Source organism: Agrilus planipennis, unplaced genomic scaffold, assembly GCF_000699045.2.
Source record: "Agrilus planipennis isolate EAB-ADULT unplaced genomic scaffold, Apla_2.0 scaffold121, whole genome shotgun sequence".
Lineage (NCBI taxonomy): Eukaryota > Metazoa > Arthropoda > Insecta > Coleoptera > Buprestidae > Agrilus > Agrilus planipennis.
In genome coordinates this window covers 286,002-307,600 of record NW_020439072.1, presented here as the reverse complement: position 1 = coordinate 307,600, position 21,599 = coordinate 286,002, and the positions used below count along the sequence as shown (strand labels likewise).

Sequence of the window (21,599 nt, the reverse complement as noted above, 5' to 3'; positions counted from 1 at the left end):
GCTTATAGCCACTCTATCCACCCAAATGTATTTTAATTGTGAACGCGTTAACAAATATTTAATTTAATTTTAACATTTGTGCAAAAAATCAATTGTTTCCTTCTTATCTCTCACAGTGCCTGAAAGAAAATACTTTCCGTTCAATGTACATATATTTGTATTATATTCCTACCTTCATCTGTCCATTTCTGTTTCAAAAGAAAAATTATCGTTTCCTTTATAATACTATTCTTTGTAAAATCACCGTTAAGGTAAATACATCACTGTTGACAATTTGAGTCATTAAAATGGAATTTATGTAAAAAAGTTTTGTAAGCAGCAGCTCTTGGGAGCACCACTGTAAAACAATATTGCTTTGTGTAAAATACACAAAAAAAAAGAAATGAACTGAAAAATGGGTCTTTATTGAAAGGAGTAAAGCACGCTTGGTACATGTACTCAGCAAACAAAAAAACCAATTATTACAGTAATAGTAATGGTCTTTTCGGTACAAACACAAAAACAAAATTTTAAATGTTACGGGTTTATGTTCAGACTTTTTTTAGATATACATATAAAGAGAACTTTGCGGCACGAACACAAACGGCCAGAATAGGCGTCCCGTGTCATTTATAATTTTCTTTTTATAAAACGTTAATTCAATAGTAACAAAAAATTGTACACATAATGGCACTCACAACGTCCATTTAAATTTGATATACACCTCCATCAAAAAATATTTCTATGATTATATGGTACATTAACATAAATATCATTTTTTCCAATACATTTTGTGTTGTATAATATACGATCAAAAACGCAGCATTTGTACTGTGAGGATTTTCGTAGGGATCTAACAAGCTCACAAAATTACGAATTTTGCATTTAAATAATGCTCATCGTCTTAAGACAGTAGTACTATAGTAATAGCGAAATTATCTTAATTTAAACAAAATAATTGCACGTTTTGTTACTTTCAGTTTTTTATTTTTTAATTTGAAGAAACATAAAATATTTAATGCCTATTAAATGTTTTTTTTTGTAAATATTTTTAACACCAACTTTTACTAGCCCATTAACTCTATTGGCATTCTCATGCATTATTAATATGAAATAAAACCTGTTTAAGAACTCTTAAATAAATGTAATTTTTCCATAGAAAATATACTAACTTTAATTCTGGAGTCATAATGCCAAAAAAATTGCGTCAACTTTGGTAGTACTACTGTTTTCGTTGAATACTTATTATCTAATAAATAACAATAATTGTTAACCCCTCTGGTTGATTGATAATCCCTTTTCGCCCTTACCTCAGTCTTAGCAGTGCAATAATATTTCTGCGTATATTTCTTCCTTCCCACCCATTTTTTTTTATTATTTTAGTTTTATATTATTTTGTATTTCATTTTTGCTTATCGCTTCACATAATCATTACCTCCGATTTCATGCTACTACAAAACATTAAAATTTCCATTGCATGTTTCCATTTATTGAAAACTCTCGTCGAGATTATGTGTTACATCGGTCATATAACAGGCCACTCTTTTTCACAAACACTACAAATAAGTAGTATTCGAAGCGGGCGATCTATGCGCACAGGCGCAGCAAAAATTTTATTTTTACAACATATGCGATTGTAATAACCTAATAACAGTAGTAAATGTATGAATGTTTGTTTGTATGTATGTGGTTATTTACAAGAGAGTAGAAGTTGGATACTTTAACAACAAGTTTCAAAGTTCGTCAGTACAATTGTGGGAGAGATGGGCAAAAACACTCCCGATACAATGATAATATGTATACAATATTATTTCACAGACTTCGAAAACCTGAGCTTTAAACATACACAAGGTGTTTTCAAAATTTGCAGCAATCACTTTATAATCGATTATAAGTTCTATCACAAAAAAAAACAAAAATCAACAAGTTTCATTAGCGAACTATGTACTTTCTTAAATAAAACACTGCAACAGCTGTTTCAAAATTAGTTTGAAATTCAAAAGTTTGTGATTCTTTTTGAACAGTTCGGTTTCCAGTTCATTAAAATCTAAGTAATGCAAAATAACTTATGGTTATTATTGTAATTTAATAGTATCGACTTTTGTCTACAAAGCAACACGACAGTTACTTGTGGAAAAAAGGGATGCTCGAGTGATAACCATCCCCTCAAAATAATTAACCATTGCAAAAGCAAAAACACATGGTGTTTTGTGTTCGCTTTATGTATGAAAGCTGCAACTTGAAATACAAGATATCGCACGAATGCAATAACGGTACTCAACATCAAAAAATATAAATTGGAAGTATCAAACAGACCTACTGAAACAGTAGTAGTACTAAGGCGCTATAAATAATCAACAGACAATGGTATGTATAAAGTTGACAATTTAGAAGTTACCACTTCGTTTGAAATGCATAAAAATGCGTGTAGAATCTTTCTCTTTCTTGATAATCTACTTAATTCTTGTGTTCCAACTGAAATTTTTGTACACAAACCATCTGCTCGCACTACCAAAAGTCGTAGCAGCCTTAACTTCACAAAAGATGTATAAATAGACCACTAAGCATTAAACTTTATGCATACCATCCATTGATCCTTTATTACTTATGTTTAGTGTGATGTCATGTATTTTTAGTTTATATCAATGAACTATTCTTTCTTCTTTGATATTCAAGTACCGCGAAAGACTCATTAAATTTCTTTTTACAAAATACAAGGGGATGATCTTACAAACTAGACAATCAATCATTGGAAGTCCCCCCTTCTGTTTCTTAAAAAATACATCTGGTAAATGAAAAAACTCTATAATGAGATACAGGTACGATGATTTCACGTACAGTCCCTTTCACGAAGGTTCAACATTTTTTTTAAGGGATCATCCACTATTGAGCTGGTTAGATCCACACTATGCATGCACTAGGACTGGGCAAAATATCCAGTGAATCCACTTACAATAGGATAATCATTTGATCTTTTAAAATATCCTATTAATCTGACAGACAGAAATCAGTTTTTAGTCCTATGTTTATTTTCGTTTTGCTACGCTTCATCTGAATTTCTAAATAAAGAATAAAAAGACGAATAGTCCTGTCTGTGATTCTAGAATGACTTTGCTTGCTTTCACATAAAAATCAACAATTCAATGAATTGATTTTCCTAAAATCGATAATCGATTGTTAAACATAATAATCGCCCACTCCTAATGCACTGTGGATGCGACACCAGCTCTAGTAAACAATTTCTTAAATGAAATATATCACATGTTATACAATATTTATATAATATTAATGTCAAGCACTAGCTGTATCAATCTACCATTTCTATTTCTAAAACTCTGAAGTACAAAAGTATTAAAATACAAATGAATGAACCTTAAACCTAGGCCTAAAATACCACCATAGGCGTTGCATAGTATGGTACTTTACTTATTATCATCCCTTGCGCAACCACAGAAAAATCCTCTGCAAACTGTTCATTATTGTTATATACATTCCGCCATTATCAATATAGATAAGTAGTGTAATGGAAAAGAAAACTGTTTAAAGATGCACAGAAACTACATACCAGCGTATAAGTGTACATACTATGTACTACATACTTATTATTTATGTTTTTGCTCTCTTTACAAATAACTCTTCTGTTTTATTACTATTATTATTATAGTTATTATTTTGTGAAGGGGTAGTCAGTCTCTTCGTCTAACAAACGAACCACTTCAATTGGCACACAGCCATACGTGGCACCAAGACATATCACGAAAGCAATTTAATTTAAATATAACGCTTTTTGCACTTCTTTTTACAAAAGTACTTGCAGGATCCCCACTATTAAAATACCTAACGATAGCTTAAAATACTTTATTCGTTGGTTGGTTTCTATTACCTTTTTTCTTTTTATTAAATTTTTTTTGTTTTGATCTGTGACTTAAAAAAAAGATAATTGAAAAAATATGTTTTATTTTCGTTCATTATTTGTATAACAATTAATATGAATGACTTATGAAATTACAAAAAATCATTACCGATCGTGAATTTATTGGTTATTGAGAGCTTTGGATGATTGATTTGGCAAAGTTCAAAATTACCCTAGAAGTTAGTTAACTTCTCTAAAAACTTCATTACAGATATTATTTTTGATGTGCAACATCTAACCACTCAATATGTGCGTATGTGGGACTATGAAAGTGATTTCGTGAATGCAACGGAAACGCGTAACAGAAAGCTAAAGAAGGGAAACGCGTGCATCAATGCGATTGATGCTTGAAGTGACAGAGAAAAAAAAGGAAGAAAGAGAATGAAGGCACAGCTGTTAACCGTTCATTGCACGACGCACTGCCATGCAGCACTTATCAGAATTATTGCTCTGCTTGTTATCGACGTTAAATGTTACACATCATTGGCGACTTGTAAGACTCGCATTTGCCTGAATATCCTTTCTCTACAAAATGGATGAAAGCAAAAATTGTTTACGAAAAGAAAGACCTTGGTTTATTTTCATTAAATTGCCAGAGACATTTAAAAATAATGATCGTAGTTTAATAAAATCAGACCTGAAGAAGTTCCTTTAGTGTTTAAATCTCAAAATCCCGCACATCCCATCCCTACTTATCGTGAACTTGCTACGGTCTGTTAAGACTAGGAATACACAAATAATAAACACACACAAGAATTCATTGATTATATTGAGCCTTTGTTTAGCACCCTCATTGATCTTGATAAATTCATTCAAATATCACAGCCGTCAGAATTTTGAGATTTACGATCGACATACAATGGTACTTACTAATTCTCTCTCTAATTTACGAACTCTAAAAAAACTTTAGGTTGCCAAAAAATTAAGAGTAGAAAAGTACATAAGAAAGATATTACTAAAAATACCTAACACATTATTGAGAAAGTATTAAGTGAAATTATTTTGTAAGACAAAAGTAAATGATTACAAAAATTTTGTGAATGGTTGCCCTAAGAAATGAACTTAGAATACAATTTTTTTTAATACTTATAAAAAGTCTACTCTCTAAATTCACGTGCGAGTTTTGCAGTCGAGAGTGAAATTTATTTAAAAAAAAATTATTACATAGTAATAATTGCGAGAGTATGCAAAAGAAAATGTTGCGTTTTAACAAAGCAAAAACAGTGTCAAAGAATACTACTGATTTTTTCTTTTGATGAAAAATCAGGTTATTAAAGTCAGATTTCTCTTCAATGTTGTTTTCGGAAAAAAGTGGGAATCCCAATAATTAAGTGGCTGCTGCAATTACAATGTTACTCTCAAACCCATCACACCAGGACCGGTATCGCTTATAAAAGTAAAAAAAAAACTTAATTATTATAATACGAAATGCACCACATTTTGTATCGATCACACTGGAAATTTAACGAAATAAACTGAAACTAGCCATCCAGATAGAAAATATTCATCATTCGATGAAATTTGGGATGTTTTTTTTTTGTAATTTTTTTATTTTTATATTTTTTTTATTTCGTCTTCAAAGCACATTTTATTATTGTGGATAAAACAAAAACAAATACCACTGTAGTATGGCAGGACAACAAAATGAGTCTTTTTTCACAAGCAGAAAGAAACTGCTGTTCCTGATGTGTGTTGTACTAAAACAACAGTCTGTCGTGGGTACTAGTACTATAAGAAAAATAAGTTGTTTTTATTTCCTTTTTTTTGTTTGTTATACCGGAAACAACGGATGAATGAAAGATAGAACAAAAGTTTGACACTTATCCGCTTGGGCTGGCAATGGCGGTGGGTCGGCTGTTGTTCTGCGCCAAACGCATAAGTTGGCAACTGCGCACTCTTGCCGAATTACGACGTTGCATTAACAAACTCTCGCTGGGCGGACTTAAACCGAATGGCGCCTTGTTCTCGTTATTATTTGGCGAATAAACATTTGGACGTTCGAGGTAATCCAGGTTCATACTGAAATGTTGTAAAACGACACGCTTACATGCCATAGCCGACTCAGCAAACTGAGACAGTTCGCGAGCCGAATTGTTTCTTTTTATAACTGAAGGTGTAGCTAGTGGGGCGTTGTTACATGCCGTCTTTAACCAAGGATGACGTAACACCTCCTCTGCGCTGATACGGTTTCTTGCAGACTTTACCTAAAGCGAAAACACATAGTTCATGATACTACAATAGTTGTTTTTAAGACAAAATATTAATTTTTTAGAAAACAGTTTTGAAGTTATTCGGGTGTATATGTAATCATGTTGATTTTATTTTTTAATATGAAGAAAAAATTGAACGCTCATTTTTATTATTATTACATTACAGGTTATCGAGCATAGAACATTAGTACGTATTTACAAACATTAAAGCGTCAAAGCAGCAACATTTAACAAAAAAAAATCTGAATAAAAAAAAAAGAATGGAGAGAATTCTAAAGGAACAAATGAAACTATATCAAATTAAACTCTTACTGTGTTACTTAATATTTGTATAACTACTTAATTTAATGAATTATTGACAAAAATTATTACATGGGAAAAATGTGTCGTATATTTTTCCACCCATAATGTGTATGTGTTTGCACCTTAACAGACCTTTAGGATTAATAATAGACCTTTAAAAGTTGTTTACGTGTCATTTTGCTACAATTACTATTTAAGCTATGCTAGTTAAAAACAATGGAACATGAACATAAACTTTGTTTATTAAATTATCAAACAATGCGTAGGTAGTTTTTTACAATTCGAAAATAGCAAAATTATTATTACAAAAAAATGACAACAAAAAAGTATCGCATTAAAAGCATATTTTTTTTACGCAGTTTGTTAAAAAGAATTGCAACAAAATGTTAATGTTACATAAAGTAAAACATTCTTTTATTTGCATTAGTTAACAAATACATTGCTGAAAAAACGTTGTTTTATTATAACCCACAATAATTGTAATTTGAGGAAGTAGCAACAATTTTTCCCCATTAATTTGGGGACATATGTGATGGATAGAAAGCTGATTTTAGTTTACTCTTACATATTAAGACTATTGTAATTCTTCGAACAGCACCTACTCGTATAAAATAGATCAATTTTCGTTAAGGTAAGTCAATTGATTTATTTTACTGTTATCGAATTACATTAAATCACCCGATATACTACAGGGTAAATCAATGTATTTCTTCGAACAGCAATACTAATGTAATAAATAATATAGATCAATCTTCTTTAAGGTACCAGAAGCAAAAAAAAAATACTACTTACCAGTAAAGATGAAATCAGGTCCTTGGCGTCCTGAGAAATGTAGGCCCACTCCTGCTCAGGAAACTCGTAGTGGGCCTCTTGAATGCTCTGAAAGAGGAGACTTTGACAGGTAGTGCAGTTGTCACCTCGGTCCCATCCGCAATCGCTGCCGCATTTGCCATAAAAAGGCGGATAGCCACATAATAATATGTAAATTATCACTCCCAACGACCACAGGTCGCATCTCTTATCATATGCAGTAGAATCTGCATCATTCACGAACGCTTCGACCACTTCCGGTGCCATGAATTCGGCACTACCCACCTGTAATCAAACAAAAAAGTTGTAACTACTTTCTCAAACCATAAAATAATGGTTTACTTTTACACTTAATATTTAATTGAACGGGAAATAAAAAGATAGACAATAGTAGGAAAAATTCCCTTAAAAAAAAAGGTGATATAGAAGAACGCTACATACTAGAGAATCCACTGTGATTTGTACAATTAAAGAAATAGTACATTACGTATCGAGGGAAGAAACAGGGCTTTTTCAGAGTGCATGTGAATTGCCACCCGAGCCGAAAGCGAGAGTGGCAAACATGCAGTCTGAGATAACCCTTCCCGAGGTATGTATACTATTTTTTGTCATATTTGTCCGGAAAGCTCGTCATTAAATTGATAGTTGGTGAAATAAGAGTAAATGATTTAGAGGTTAGAAAGAGATTGTCATTGAACAACTAATTTCTGCGCATACCCATAAACTTCAGGGCATGCGCTCAAAAGACTAATTTCATTTCCACCCGACTAAAACACGGCTGAAAAGAGGCCATTTCTTCCCTATTTCATAGCATGAAAAACGAGCTTTCCGCGCTAACATGACAAAAAGTTTTTTTCACTTATTAAAAGTATTCATTTTTGCAATAATTTCCGATAAACATTGTTAAATTAAAAGTTTCTTCATTTTTCTAACTGAAAATGATAATATTTATAGCACCAATTTGCAGTATTTTGAAGTGATAATTAGTTTTTTACAGAAAATAATTTAAAAATGCATTAGACTGCAAACTGTAAAGTTTTGAATAGACGCATGGACTATCTTTAACCGAGCCAGCAGTCTTCAAGATATGCTAAGGTACCCTTGCAGGTAAAAAATCTTGTCTAAAAAGATCATAAAAGGCTTTTAAAGGAATGGAATAAATATGTGCTGTAGACAAACGTACCGGTGTTAGTAGTTGTGGTGTTGCCAGTGGACTAGAAACGCTTGACTGGAACCGTATTCCGGATCCGAGATCGAGGTCGCATATTTTGACAGGGCAGAGTCGGTCCCTGTGCACGCACAGGATATTCTCAGGTTTGAGATCCCTATGCGCGATGCCCTTGGCGTGCATGAAAGCCAACGCCGATGCCACTTCTCTCACTATCTCCGCAGCCACTGCTTCGCTGAAGAACTTGTGCTCCTGGATGCGTTGCAGCAACTGCCCACCATTCACCTGACAAACATTAACCAAAATTAATAACCCAAACGTTCATTAGATACAATATGTAAAAAAACAACCTTGTGAGCAAAAAGAACGGACTATGTATATAGGTAAGGCAAAATATTCACCGAACATAGAAATGCCACATTTTAACAAGCATTTTTTCTTTTTATGTTGCACAAGCGAAAATACATGATTTGGTGTATCTGAAAATATCCTCCAGTCTTGATCTGAGATAACCATATATAATAAGACAAATGTACATAAAAATTTAAAAGAATAAATCACCCTAAATTCACCCTATTCAGGGTTTATTTTATCATAATAAGTGACCAAAACAAGAATTGTTTTTTCAGAAGTTATTAATGAGAATTTTTTTTACAGTAATCTGTTATTTTAGGCATTAATTATAAAATCTGACTTAGGTAGTAAATTGACGTCCTTCCTTTGAGATTCAATAATATCAGACGATTATAAAGCAACAGTATTTATTAACCGACTGGTTTTAGACGTAAATGCCCATTTCTCCGTTCGTCGTGAAAAATTTCCGAGTTATAAAGTGTTATTTATAGGTAACCAATGTTTAATAAATGTTTTTGCCAAGTTTTATATTTAAACGGTTTCTTTTATCGTTGTAAATTAAGTAAATATTGCCCTTGTAAATTTCCTCTCTCGTAATAAATTTTATTGAAATTTTCTTCTTCATACTGAGTTTTCTTGAAAGTTTTTAGTGTTGCTTTCAGAATTCATTAGGTTGAAAAAAATTCTTCACTATTTACAATGCTTATGTTAATGTCGTCTAGGCATGAAAATTAAAGCTACAGTTGAATTTATTAGTTTCGGACTAAATTCATAAGTTTTGAAGCCAGAAGTGTCTCGTGAATTGTATTTTATGACAGGCGTTTACCGCCTAACGAAGAACCTGAAAACTTTTAACTGCAGTTTTATTATTGTACTCCTAGATTTCTATTATTATCATTATAGCTATAATCGTAACTTAGGTGCATAAATAATGTGCGATGTTACAAAAAATTTAAGGAAAATTAGTGATAAAAACTTATATATAATGGAAACTGATCAATAACAACTTGAAACTGTACCAGGGAATATTTTTATTTGTTTCAAGAACTCCGTTTCTGTCGATAACAAACAAAACCCGGAAAGAAAAATATGCATTTCTTTGCGGTAAATTAAACGATAGTGTGCATTCCTTATTGTCATCATCATCATAAGGTCATCAGTCCTAAGACTGGTTGGACACGTATCTCCACTCTTTCCATTTCCCTAAAACTAGAACAGCCCACATCCTTAACTATTTGCGAACAATAATCTAATCTAGGTCTACCTCTACCCCTCCTAACTCCTGTTTCTGCCTCTAATATGTCTCTGACTAGACCACCTTCATGCCTTATTGTACTATTTTATAATTAGGAACATTATATACGTTTTTATAATTTATATTACGTATATTTGCGATGTGTTATACCTATTTTCAAATTGTTTTAATTTTTAAAAAAATTAAAACACATCCGCCCAGGCAATACCTTACAATTTCGATTAGGTATAATCAACCTAGTACGACAGTTATATTATTTGTCATTCCTAAATTGCAAAAATTTGTCGCTCTAGGAGGTTACTGGAAAATAGACAAAACGCTTCTTTCAATTTTTCGATATTTTTATCCATTTTGTCACTAGTCTATTTCCAACTGCCATACAAAAAGCAACTGGAGATCACCAGAGAAATAGCGTAGAAAATATTAATAAAGGTACAATCTATCTCTAATATATCATTAAAAGATGACACTTTTACCCATTTTGTCGTCATCGCAGTGTAACTGCCAGCTGTCCAGCGAAAAACGACTTATCGAATTCAAAAATTTGTTGATCCTGCTGGTTACTGGAAAATAGACAAATTCTTAGGCCGATACCAAGCTGGGACTACATATAGGGTGTATTTCGAAATAGAAACGACGTAGAAAAATAACGTCGGGTTCATAATTTGTCCCTAATTTGCTACTGAATTCAAAAATTTGTCGCTTCACAAGATTACTGAACAATTAACAATCTGCTAGACTCATACCAAGCTGGCACTGCACATGGCGTACATCTCGAAATAGAAAAGACGTAGAAAAATACTATCAAGGTCATAATTTGTCGTCAATTTGTTACTTCATTCAAAAATTTGTCGCTTCAGAAGATTACTGAAAAATTAATAATCTGCTAGACTCATACCAAGCTGGCACTGCACATGGCGTACATCTCGAAATAGAAAAGACGTAGAAAAATACTATCAAGGTTATAATTTGTCGTTAATTTGTTACTTCATTCAAAAATTTGTCGCTTCAGAAGATTACTGAAAAATTAACAATCTGCTAGACTCATACAAAGCTGGCACTGCACATGGCGTACATCTCGAAATAGAAAAGATGTAGAAAAATACTATCAAGGTCATAATTTGTCGTTCATTTGTTACTTCATTTAAAAATTTGTCGCTTCAGAAGATTACTGAAAAATTAACAATCTGCTAGACTCATACCAAGCTGGCACTGCACATGGCGTACATCTCGAAATAGAAACGACGTAGAAAAATACTATCAGGGTCATAATTTGTCGTTAATTTTTTACCGAATTCGAAAATATATCGCTAAAATAGACAAACTATGTTGATACCAAACTGGCACTTCACATATGGCGCATCCCGAAATAGAAACGACGCAGAAAAATACCGTGAGGATCATAGTTTGTCGCTAATTTGTTACCGAATTCAAAAATTGGTTGCTCCAGCCGGTTACTGGAAAATAGACAAATTCCTAGGGTGATACCAAGTTGGCAATACATATAGCTGCATCTCGAAATAGAAACTACTTAGAAAAATACCATCAGGATCATAATTTGTCGATAATTCGCTACCGAATTCAAAAATTTGTCGCTCTTCTACGTAGTATTTCTTTATGTCATTTCTATTTGAACATATGCAGTGTGTAAGATCAGCTTGATATTTCAGGCAAGAATTTCGTCTATTTTGCAATAACAACTTAGAGGCTTCTTAAAGAATTTAAACTTTATTGAAAGTAAGTGTAAAGTGACTATACACAACTAATATATCCGAATGCCTCATTTCCATTTGCACTTTTACAAAATTTTCATGGGGATCTCCGTATTACATAAGTGTATTATACTCCCTTAAAATTTGTTACTTTTTAATTTCAAAAAACTTTTGTTTCAAGGAAAATTTAAATAGTCAAAAGACATACTTTACCTGGTGTTTTTCTTGGATTTTGTGGTTATTTTTGTATATTATTTCATATGAATATATTTACATATAATGACCGTTTGGAATGCATATACATATACAAAAATACACGTATTTCTAGGACTAAATTTATATCTTCTCCGCACCAATTTCATTTTATATTTACATACAATACGTTTGTTAGTCATTAAACAATTGATTAGCCGGTTAACCTGCTTTTCAAAATTAGAATGGAACAAACAATGTTGTGTACAATTCAATTAAATGCATATCGATATAAATAAGTTGAATAACAAAAACGAGGAAACTGTTATGTAAAAACTCGCGTGTGTGCACGGGCAGAGGTCTCCGACATCCTCTCGCAATTAAATATATTTGCGAACACGTCCTTGGGACTAGCTAAACTGGGTTGAGGTTGTGACTTGCAAACAAGCAGGATCACTGCACTCTGTTTCCTTTCTACCTACGTGGAAAGCGGCACGTAATTAGGTGGGAGGCGGGTTATTTAAAGTCCTCGTTCCCGTATAGGGAAAAACAGGACATTAACCCCTTACAGAAGGACGAGCAAGAAAATCAGGTTAATCGTTTGCCTTTAAAACTGCCTGGAATTGCAGTTGAATAATACATATTGCATGAAAATTAGCCGATTCATGTCGTGGTTTAACCGAAATAATTTTCTGCAACTTTTTGCAATACACATTAACAAGCGAAAATTAGAATAATGTTTAGCCTTCACAAAATGTAACACTAAATAAATATTTTCTACATATGTATATATAAATTGTCAACATGAATTTAGAGAAATGTTAACTGTAAGGGATTGCCCAAAAAGTTGTATCACCAGAAAAAAAATGTCTAGAAGGACTTTGAGCAATAACTATTCTGGGTAAAGATGAAGTAAAAATAAAAGTTGCCAATATTTGAAAAATTTTCCGTATGCTTGACAAATTTCCCATTCTTTTCCGTCCAATTTCCCGATTTCTCGGTCACTAAACTCCCTGTTATAAAAATGTAAACTAAAGGAACAATCTCTTTGGCATTAACAGAACAATTTGAAACCTTGATCTACTCGATCGGATTCAATATTAACGGAGAAAAACGAGTAAACTGGAAAATTACTTTTAGATATATATTTTCTTCCTTTGCTGCCCTTTCCCTTTCAACTACGAGCAAAATTAAATTCGTATGATCCAGAGAGCATTAACACTAGCTGAGTTGAAAAGCTACGGAAAACTTTCAATCGCTATTGAGGAAAACTGCACCAGATTTTCGCACATAGCACATATTCATAAGTTACTCTCAATTTACGCAATCCCAGTAGTTACAACGGAGATGTAAATAAAAAAATGAAAAGGATATACTTGGCATGATCCCACGGTTGTTTTCCTGTTTTTCACCAAAAAAATACACATCTGGTAAAATGTGTAAAAAATATGCTTAAGTGATCATTAATTAGATTTTTTGTGGCAACTATCCTCATATAAAAATAAAAATGAAACATAACACAAAAAGCCTGTAGTCTGCATTTAAATGTCGAATTAAAGGCTCTACTATGACAAATTATAAATATGTGTGATCAGTGGTCTAATTTGTTATTTAACATTTCCTTGCCTTTCAATGCGACAGACAAATGTGTTATTCTATTCTGTTCTTATGTTTTCATAACTTACAGTACTTGTCGAGCCAATGGACAAATAACATCTTGAAACTATTTTTATATAAAGGAAATTCACCAACCCAATAAAAACGAAAATAGAATCAATTTTTTCATTTAATTTCCATATTTTCAATAGCATTTTGATATATGTACATATTACCTAGTGATAAACAAATTATCAATCAATTTTAAACAAACAAGTTAGTATTTAAACGTCGTCAGTGGCGTGGTCACTTGATTGGGTTCCATAAAATGTATGTAAATCAAAGTATATTCCCAAATGCGTAAAATACCAGATATATAAATGTATATTTTCCCTTTATTTTTGAAACGCCTTTACACCACAATTTTTATAAAGTACAATAAAAAGTAAGACCAACGTCACGTATGCAACAAAATCTGTCAGACAGTAACAGCTTGCCTTTTATATATATTGTATTATTACGTATACTTTAAGTATTACATCCTTATATATGAATAAATTTGAACGAATCGAATGATTCAAACACGTCTAACATATCAATACATTGTCGATTTTTTACTTTAAAAAAATACGTAAAACGCTGAATATTCGAAAGCCATTACAACGCTCCCTCATCTGAAACGCGACTGTCGAGTGATCAGTCACGATACTTTCTCTGATGTCTATTACATACATATACAGGGTAATCCATTAATTAGATGAAAAGTCATGTGAGTTTCATGCTCTTTTCAACAGCGACAGCCGCATCTTTTTATCGAGTATAATTGCCGAGATATTAAAATTTTTGTAAGGTACTAAAAACGTCAAATTTTCTAGAAATTACTAAAAAACTCCACAAACGATATCGCGCACGGAAAAACTATGCTTTAACAAACTGGACATTAAAATCGATGCTGAATTCAAAAATGTAATAATATACAGGGTGTTCCATTTAAAATAAGGCATCTGATATATACCTCCAGTATATCCGGAAGTCCGCCATCTCTGAAATTATTTTCCGCAGATTGGTTCTTTTGACCAGGAACATTTTTTATTGGAAACATTTTCTTACAATTTCAACGGCAAGACCGCCAGAGAGCAAGGCGCGCTTAATGAACTACCCTGTATATAATAATAATTATTGGAGCAATATAATTTTTTTCCTAGCAAAAGCTTTGTAATGACGAATAACGGAGAAATTAAAGACACGAGGATGATATGAACAAACAATATGTATTGACATAAAAACGTGACGGCAGTGGCACTAATCGATGGCTCCCTTATTTTACCCTAACGGCTAAATGCCTAATTTTAATTGGGTAATTAATAGCATGTATTCTAGGGGAATGTACTCTTACTTATACATTAGTGAACAAATTTTTGAAATCGGTTCAGTTGATTCCGAGATACTTACCGATAACAAACTCATAGACTTTTCCACTACAATATTAGTATAAATAACTACAATTTAACCTTGATACCAACTTAGAATTCGCGTCTAAAGAAATCCAAAAATAATATTTTCTTTCCCATTAGGTTTTTTTTTGGCAGCAAATCTACATATAATCACTAGGCACATAAGATAAACAAACCGTTAAATATATTTACCCATAATATTCATGTGCCTTACAATATTAAGTAAAATATATTGCAAAAATCACCCGTGTGTGTTGTGTAAGCATTTTTCTCCGGCCGGCTTAATTTTGCACTTCTGCGTCTCAAAAAAACATGTGCTCTCCCATCGACAAACATGTTTTGCGAAAATGGAAACTACATGTACAGTAACAACGGTTTGTTATCACGGATTACATAATAAAGATGCGATACGTAAATGGCATATATAAACACTTGAACCTCTATTTTTTTATTTGTGAAGCAAAAATAGCAGTTGTTTTCTTTTATTATCATTTCACCGTCAAATTCGGTTTAGTGACTCAATGAGCGTAATGATATAAAATAAGTACAAGCATAAACCCCATTAGAGGATTATAAAACGGCTCGTTATATTACAATTATAGTCCGTAATAATACTTAATATTCAATTGAATATGACAACTTATTAGGGCCCAAACACACGGGTCAAACACACACACAAATTGTCCATTAATTCATTGTTCTTTTATGTGGAGCAAATTCTATGTACAGCATCTCTAATAATAACCGTAAGCGAAATAATAGTGTTTTTCGAAATCTGCCAAAATTGCTTTTTTACTGCCTGTTTAAAGCATGCTATCCAATAATAAACTAGTACTATTAACTATGTCTACGTAGCTAATAACAAACAAATCCAACGTAACAGAAAAAAATTTAGCGTGTTTTGTTCTCTCCAGCTACTATATAATGCCGGATTTACACTCTAAAGCCAGGAACACATCTGACAAACGTTGCCATTTGTTCGCGTTCGTTTGCGTTCGTTGGCGAGGTGTAGACGGTCATTTATGATGATTAACAACGAATAAATTTTAATTAGAGTAGTCAGGAATGCGAAAGATCGTTTTTCATACTCCAAAAACATCAAAAGGAGATGCGAGTTGCGAATGTATGAGAACGCTTGTAAACGTTCGTATGTGGACGTGTTGAAAATAATTTTCAGTAGTTTACTACAATTCGTCGAGGCAAGTTGTTTTTATCAGTAAAATCATACAGCGACGAAAAGAAAAAAAGAACACAAAACAGAGAATTTACTACTTCTCAAGAATTTGTTCAAGAATTTTATTTTGAAACTACAAATCTACGTATTTTTACCTTTGTGTTTGTCATTACTATAAAACACTATTTTAAACAATAAAATAAAAACGTGGTTACTGATACACACACGTCAAATGGGTGGAACGCTAGCAAATGTAAATAGGAAAGCAGGGGAGGATAATTCGTTCATACTTGCCACTCTACCGGCAATGTTGTCGTGAATGTCTACGAACGATCAGCAATGATGGCAATGCAAATAAATGCGAACAAATGGTGAGTGTATTTCCGGCTTAACATAATGTTAGAGGGTATAGCGGACGTCATTTTAACGTTCCTTTAAAGAACCCAGTTGTGATTAAGTAAATATGTATAATAGATGAAACAGACGAAATGAAGATAGAAGAGAAGTAAAAGTTACTATGTAATTATATGGAATTTTACTCATTGTAAAATTAACAACAGCCACGAGCGATTTGATGGTGTACGGTTCTACGTTGAAACGTAGTCAATCACGTAGAAGCCGCGGGAAACGACCACGTTTGATAATGAAACAGACACATATGTACGCAAATGATTAAATATAGGTATATATAGCTTTTACGTTAGCAACTTTTATATGTATACTTAATTTAATTCAAACACATTTACCCATTATATATGCATTCTGTCCAGACAAACCTTGAAAACAATCAATTAATAATACCTAATAAAAATAAATCAACTTCAATTTTTATAATTCTGATTTCTCGAACTAAATAAACTGTTGATCGTTAATTTGCAATTTTCATAAGGAAGATAAAATTGATGATCTAAAATCTTCAATAAATTACAGCATTATTATCTACTAGTTGAACCCATCTAAACTTGGACGGATGGGTACCGTAGTCGATGGTGCATAGCACTTACATTATAATCATGACGATCCCTCAACACCGTAACCTAATCTCAGTCCTTGGTGCATACCACTTTACATATTATTCCGATCAGGTAAACCTCTCTCATTACAACCTAGCCCACGGGTTCTCAAACTTATTTCGTCTGCTGCCCACTTTGAGAATCAATTATTTTTTAGGTAAAGGTCTAGATGATGGCCCCCACCCCCTTGGGGGGTAAGGATCGAAAGGAGGTCTCCCCCACCACTGTACCATAAAAAGTTCGTGGCGGTCTCACCCCCCTAAAAAGTTATAGGGGTTCAAAGTTAATAAATATGCCAATTTTTATACATTTCTAGGCATGTAAATATTTATATAGTCATTTTTAAACAATATTCAAAGGTAAAACTAATGAAAAATACATAAAAATATTGAGAAAGTTATATAAAACATTATTTAAATATCTTTATCAATAGGGTAGGTTAGGTTAGGTTATCGGGTTTTGTTCAAGTGACCACCCTCTTTCGATCCCCCACCTCCACCCGCTTGAAAATAATTTTTTTATTGAATTTTATTTGAATTATAGTGTATGAAAATTGTCAAAACAATCAACTTTCAACCCCCATAACTTTTTATGGAGGTGAGACCGCCGCAAATTTTTTATGGGGTTTTACTCAGATGACCATTCTCTTTCGATCTCCCCTACCCTCTTTCGATGCCCCTACTCCACTCCCTTCTAACCCACATAACTTTTATGGGGGTGAGACCGCCACGAACTTTTTATGGTACAGTGGTAGGGGAGACCCCCTCTTTCGATCCCACCCACCCCTGAAACTTCAAACACGAATTGCATAATTTACAAAAACTTGTGAGAACTTGATTACTCAGGGGGCTATCTACACCTTGGAAAGTACATTATTCAAATAAATTATTAAAAAATATTTTTCAGTAGATAAGCATCGTTGAGCTTTGGGCGTCACCCTTCTCATTTTTGGAAGGAATGTATAATGATTCTTCTAGAGCTCGATAAAAATTTTCAAAGATCACTTGAAATTACTTGCCGACCCCTGCTCTAGAGTCTTCACCACTCCCTTCGACACCCAAAAGCCAATACCACAATAGCACTTCACATATACCATTCAGGGAAATCTTTTCCACCATAACATAGCCGAAGTTATAAACCCATTAGTGTAAAGCGCTTCACATATGTCAATCAGTGAATCTTGTTCCACCACAATTTACCCCAAACCTTTGATACATAGTACGACAAACAAGAGAGGAAATCCCTTCTCACCATAAGCTCAAGGTGCATAGCATAAAAAAAGTGTAAGGAATAACCGAATATGACAAATAAAACTAACCTTCTCAAAGACCAGATAGAACTTTTCCTCGTCCTCAAAAAACTCGGTGAGCTGTATGATGTTAGGATGTCCTTGGCAATAGTGGAACGTTTCGACCTCCCTAAAGACTCGCGCTCTCGCGTGTCCAGGGACCTTGTCGATTATTTTCACGGCGTACTCCTGCTCCGTGAACATGTTCACGCACGTCTGCACGCTCGCGTACGCACCCTCACCTAAGATCTCGCCGGTCAACTTGTACAGATCTGCAATCAAAGAAATAACCAAATTCAATTCCATTTACTCATTCGCAAAAATTATTTGTAAAAGGAAAGTCTTTATTTTTCCACAAAATTCGCCTAATTCTAATGCATTTTGGGTAATCGTCATCACCCCCCCCCCTTCTCAACCCCTTATTATATTGTGAATGCAGTACAGACTACAAAAAATCGTTTATTGACATTTTAACTTCCTGCCTTTCACAATGAGCGAACTATCGTCGAACTTTTTGTTCGCTTTAGTCTAAATGCACCTTTAAAAACAACGCTTATAATAAATTACATATTATATTATTAACGATAACATTTATTTCAAGCACTTCACATATACCATTCAGGGAAAAAAAAATAGGCGATATAGGTTGATAGGACACCTTCTCAGGCATGAAGGTCTAGTCAGAGACATGTTAGAGCAGAAACAGGAGTTAGGGGGGGTNAGTTAAGGATGTGGGCTGTTCTAGTTTTAGGGAAATGCGAAGTTTAGCTCAGGATAGGAAAGAGTGGAGGTACGTGTCCAACCAGTCTTAGGACTGACGACCTTATGATGATGAAGATTTATTTCGTACAGTCAATTAAAAAAAATTACATGTAAGCGATTAATTACTGATAAATTACTAATTGGAAGGAACGTCGAGTTTTTATAGTTTACGTTTTATTACTCTAACCACAACTGCAACAAGAGTTGTTGACATAACTGCATTACATCTTAATCAGTACCGATACCTACGTGACATGTAAGATCATAAAACGCTTATTACCAAATTTTTAAGAAAATATAAGCGTGGGTCGCTATTTCGGGGAATGAACCCGGAAACAAAGCCTTTATTAGAAACACGCACCTAGCAACTTATAAACCTGTGACCTTTTCACAATTTCACCCTTCAAAGCATGTCTAATACAGTATTTGCTGACAAGCGATTAACGAAATCCGAACTTGCTGACAAGGAAGTACACTTTCTAATTATAGTATCCTCATTAAACGAAATATTTCTTTCTCGTATAATATTTTATTGTTTTACAATTTCAATTACATTTTTTATCTAATTTGTAACTGAAAGTTTGATTTAATAGATAAATTAAATGATAAATCATTAACGAGCTACAAAAGCTATACTCTAGCATAATAAAACAAAAATACGTACCTAATATAAAAAAATACTTTTAAATTTGTTGATACTTTTAAAGTATAGTTATCCTTTCGAATTATTGTAACTGTAGAGAAATTTATATTATAAAAACAAATTATGCAAATGCAATTAGCTAAGTTCTCGTAAGAAGCTGCTGTATGCACACAAGAATGTATCTCGATTGTTTTAAGTTTTTGATTGGGTAGATAGTCCTTCCAGTCTTAATGTAAAGCTGGTAGATAAGGCGGATGATGACTCCTTTTAAGAATAGGAGGAATCAGTGAGCGGCGATTGGGAGGAGACACGAAGACACCACAAAAGAAGTGAACGATTTTGTGTGAAACATTACCGCCTCATCACTTCAGAAGTGCTCGAGTTAGGGAACTTCCAATATATAATAACAATAAATAAATAAAATGCGTAAATAGAAATTCATCATGTATATATTTACAGTAACCATTAAGGGAAACACATTTTTAATACATTAAAACTTATAATTTTTCTAACCGTATTTTTGAAACGCAATCTCAAAATTTAAATAAACAAAAATATTTGCCGGATCTTTTTATAGTTGTACAGTAGAAGTAAGGGAACCAAAACGGGTGCCAAATACAGATCATGACCATGTACTCCGTGTGTTTGTGCAAGTATTTTTGTTTAGGTTCACACTGATAATAAATAATCTTTATCATCAATTATGCGTGTAGGTCGAAAAACATCAATATTTTGGTCGGTCGGACGAATTGTTCACGTCTATCTATTTATTCGTTCGTGTCAACAAATTGCGAAAGAGAAAACTTTCAAAATGCAGGGTCAACTGGCATAGTTATCTAGGTGTTTTGTGTTGTGAGGAAATTAATATATGTTGAAAGAATACTTTCTGGTATCCTCACGTTAAACGCCAAATTAATAGCGAGTAACCAGTTCGAAAAAGTTGTAAAGGACGATAGTTTTGTAAAATATTTAATTATTAACACTTAACACTTAATTTATACATATAACAATTATAATTAACTAGGTAGCTCTGAGAATCTCAATTTTAATGTGTAAAAGTTATGTTAAGGAATGATGATAATGAATGTCTGTTGGTGAATGCTTATTTATATATTTCGACCCTTAAATATACTTATAACTAGTTCCCTAACTGGGCATAGCGAGCATTGTTTGGGGGTGCAAAACGGTTCCGCTAGCAACAAGGTTATTACCCTTATCCAGGTACTTCTATAAATATTTCGGAANGTTTTGTAAAATATTTAATTATTAACACTTAACACTTAATTTATACATATAACAATTATAAGTAACTAGGTAGCTCTGAGAATCTCAATTTTAATGTGTAAAAGTTATGTTAAGGAATGATGATAATGAATGTCTGTTGGTGAATGCTTGTTAATGAATGCTGTGAATTTTTCTCTTTCGACCCTTAAATACACTTATAACTAGTTCCCTAACTGAGCGTAGCGAGCGTTGTTTGGGGGTGCAAAAACGGTTCCGCTAGCAACTAGGTTATTACCCTTATCCAGGTACTTCTGTAAATATTTCGGAAAATAAAATTTGGAAACTACACCAATAACTATAAAACGTGACTGACAAAAGATACAAAATTTTACAATAGACGGTACTTCACAAATAAATAAAATTGAATTGAATAGCAGTTGAAACATCATAAACAAAATGCCTTTCTCACGCCGGCTATAGAATTTAAATTTGTACAAAAATTTCTATGAACAATAAAATAATACAATATTTATTGCATGAGATGCAACA

At 33.0% G+C, this 21,599-nt stretch overlaps 1 protein-coding gene across 1 annotated transcript; it reads right to left on the bottom strand.

Moving 5' to 3' along the window:
• Window positions 1-5,180: 5,180 nt before the first annotated feature.
• On the bottom strand, window positions 5,181-18,742 carry LOC108738682 (MAP kinase-interacting serine/threonine-protein kinase 2). The gene is made up of 4 exons (XM_018472211.2): window positions 18,452-18,742; window positions 8,399-8,668; window positions 7,198-7,500; window positions 5,181-6,096 (listed from the first exon to the last, which is right to left on the bottom strand). The coding sequence occupies exons 1-4, from the start codon at window positions 18,725-18,727 to the stop codon at window positions 5,713-5,715; spliced, it is 1,233 nt and encodes a 410-aa protein (XP_018327713.1). The 5' UTR covers window positions 18,728-18,742; the 3' UTR covers window positions 5,181-5,712.
• Between the last annotated feature and the right edge of the window lie 2,857 nt (window positions 18,743-21,599).

What these genes read in the sequence shown, in the direction of transcription:
- LOC108738682 (XM_018472211.2), bottom strand. Translation starts at nt 18,727, where the DNA reads ATGGAATTGAATTTGGTTATTTCTTTGATTGCAGATCTGTACAAGTTG. An exon ending in TCTATCTGGTCTTTGAGAAG is followed by an intron (nt 8,669 to 18,451) that starts GTTAGTTTTATT and finishes AATGTTTGTCAG; the next exon opens with GTGAATGGTGGGCAGTTGCT. An exon ending in ACCTGATTTCATCTTTACTG is followed by an intron (nt 6,097 to 7,197) that starts GTAAGTAGTATT and finishes TTTTCGCTTTAG; the next exon opens with GTAAAGTCTGCAAGAAACCG.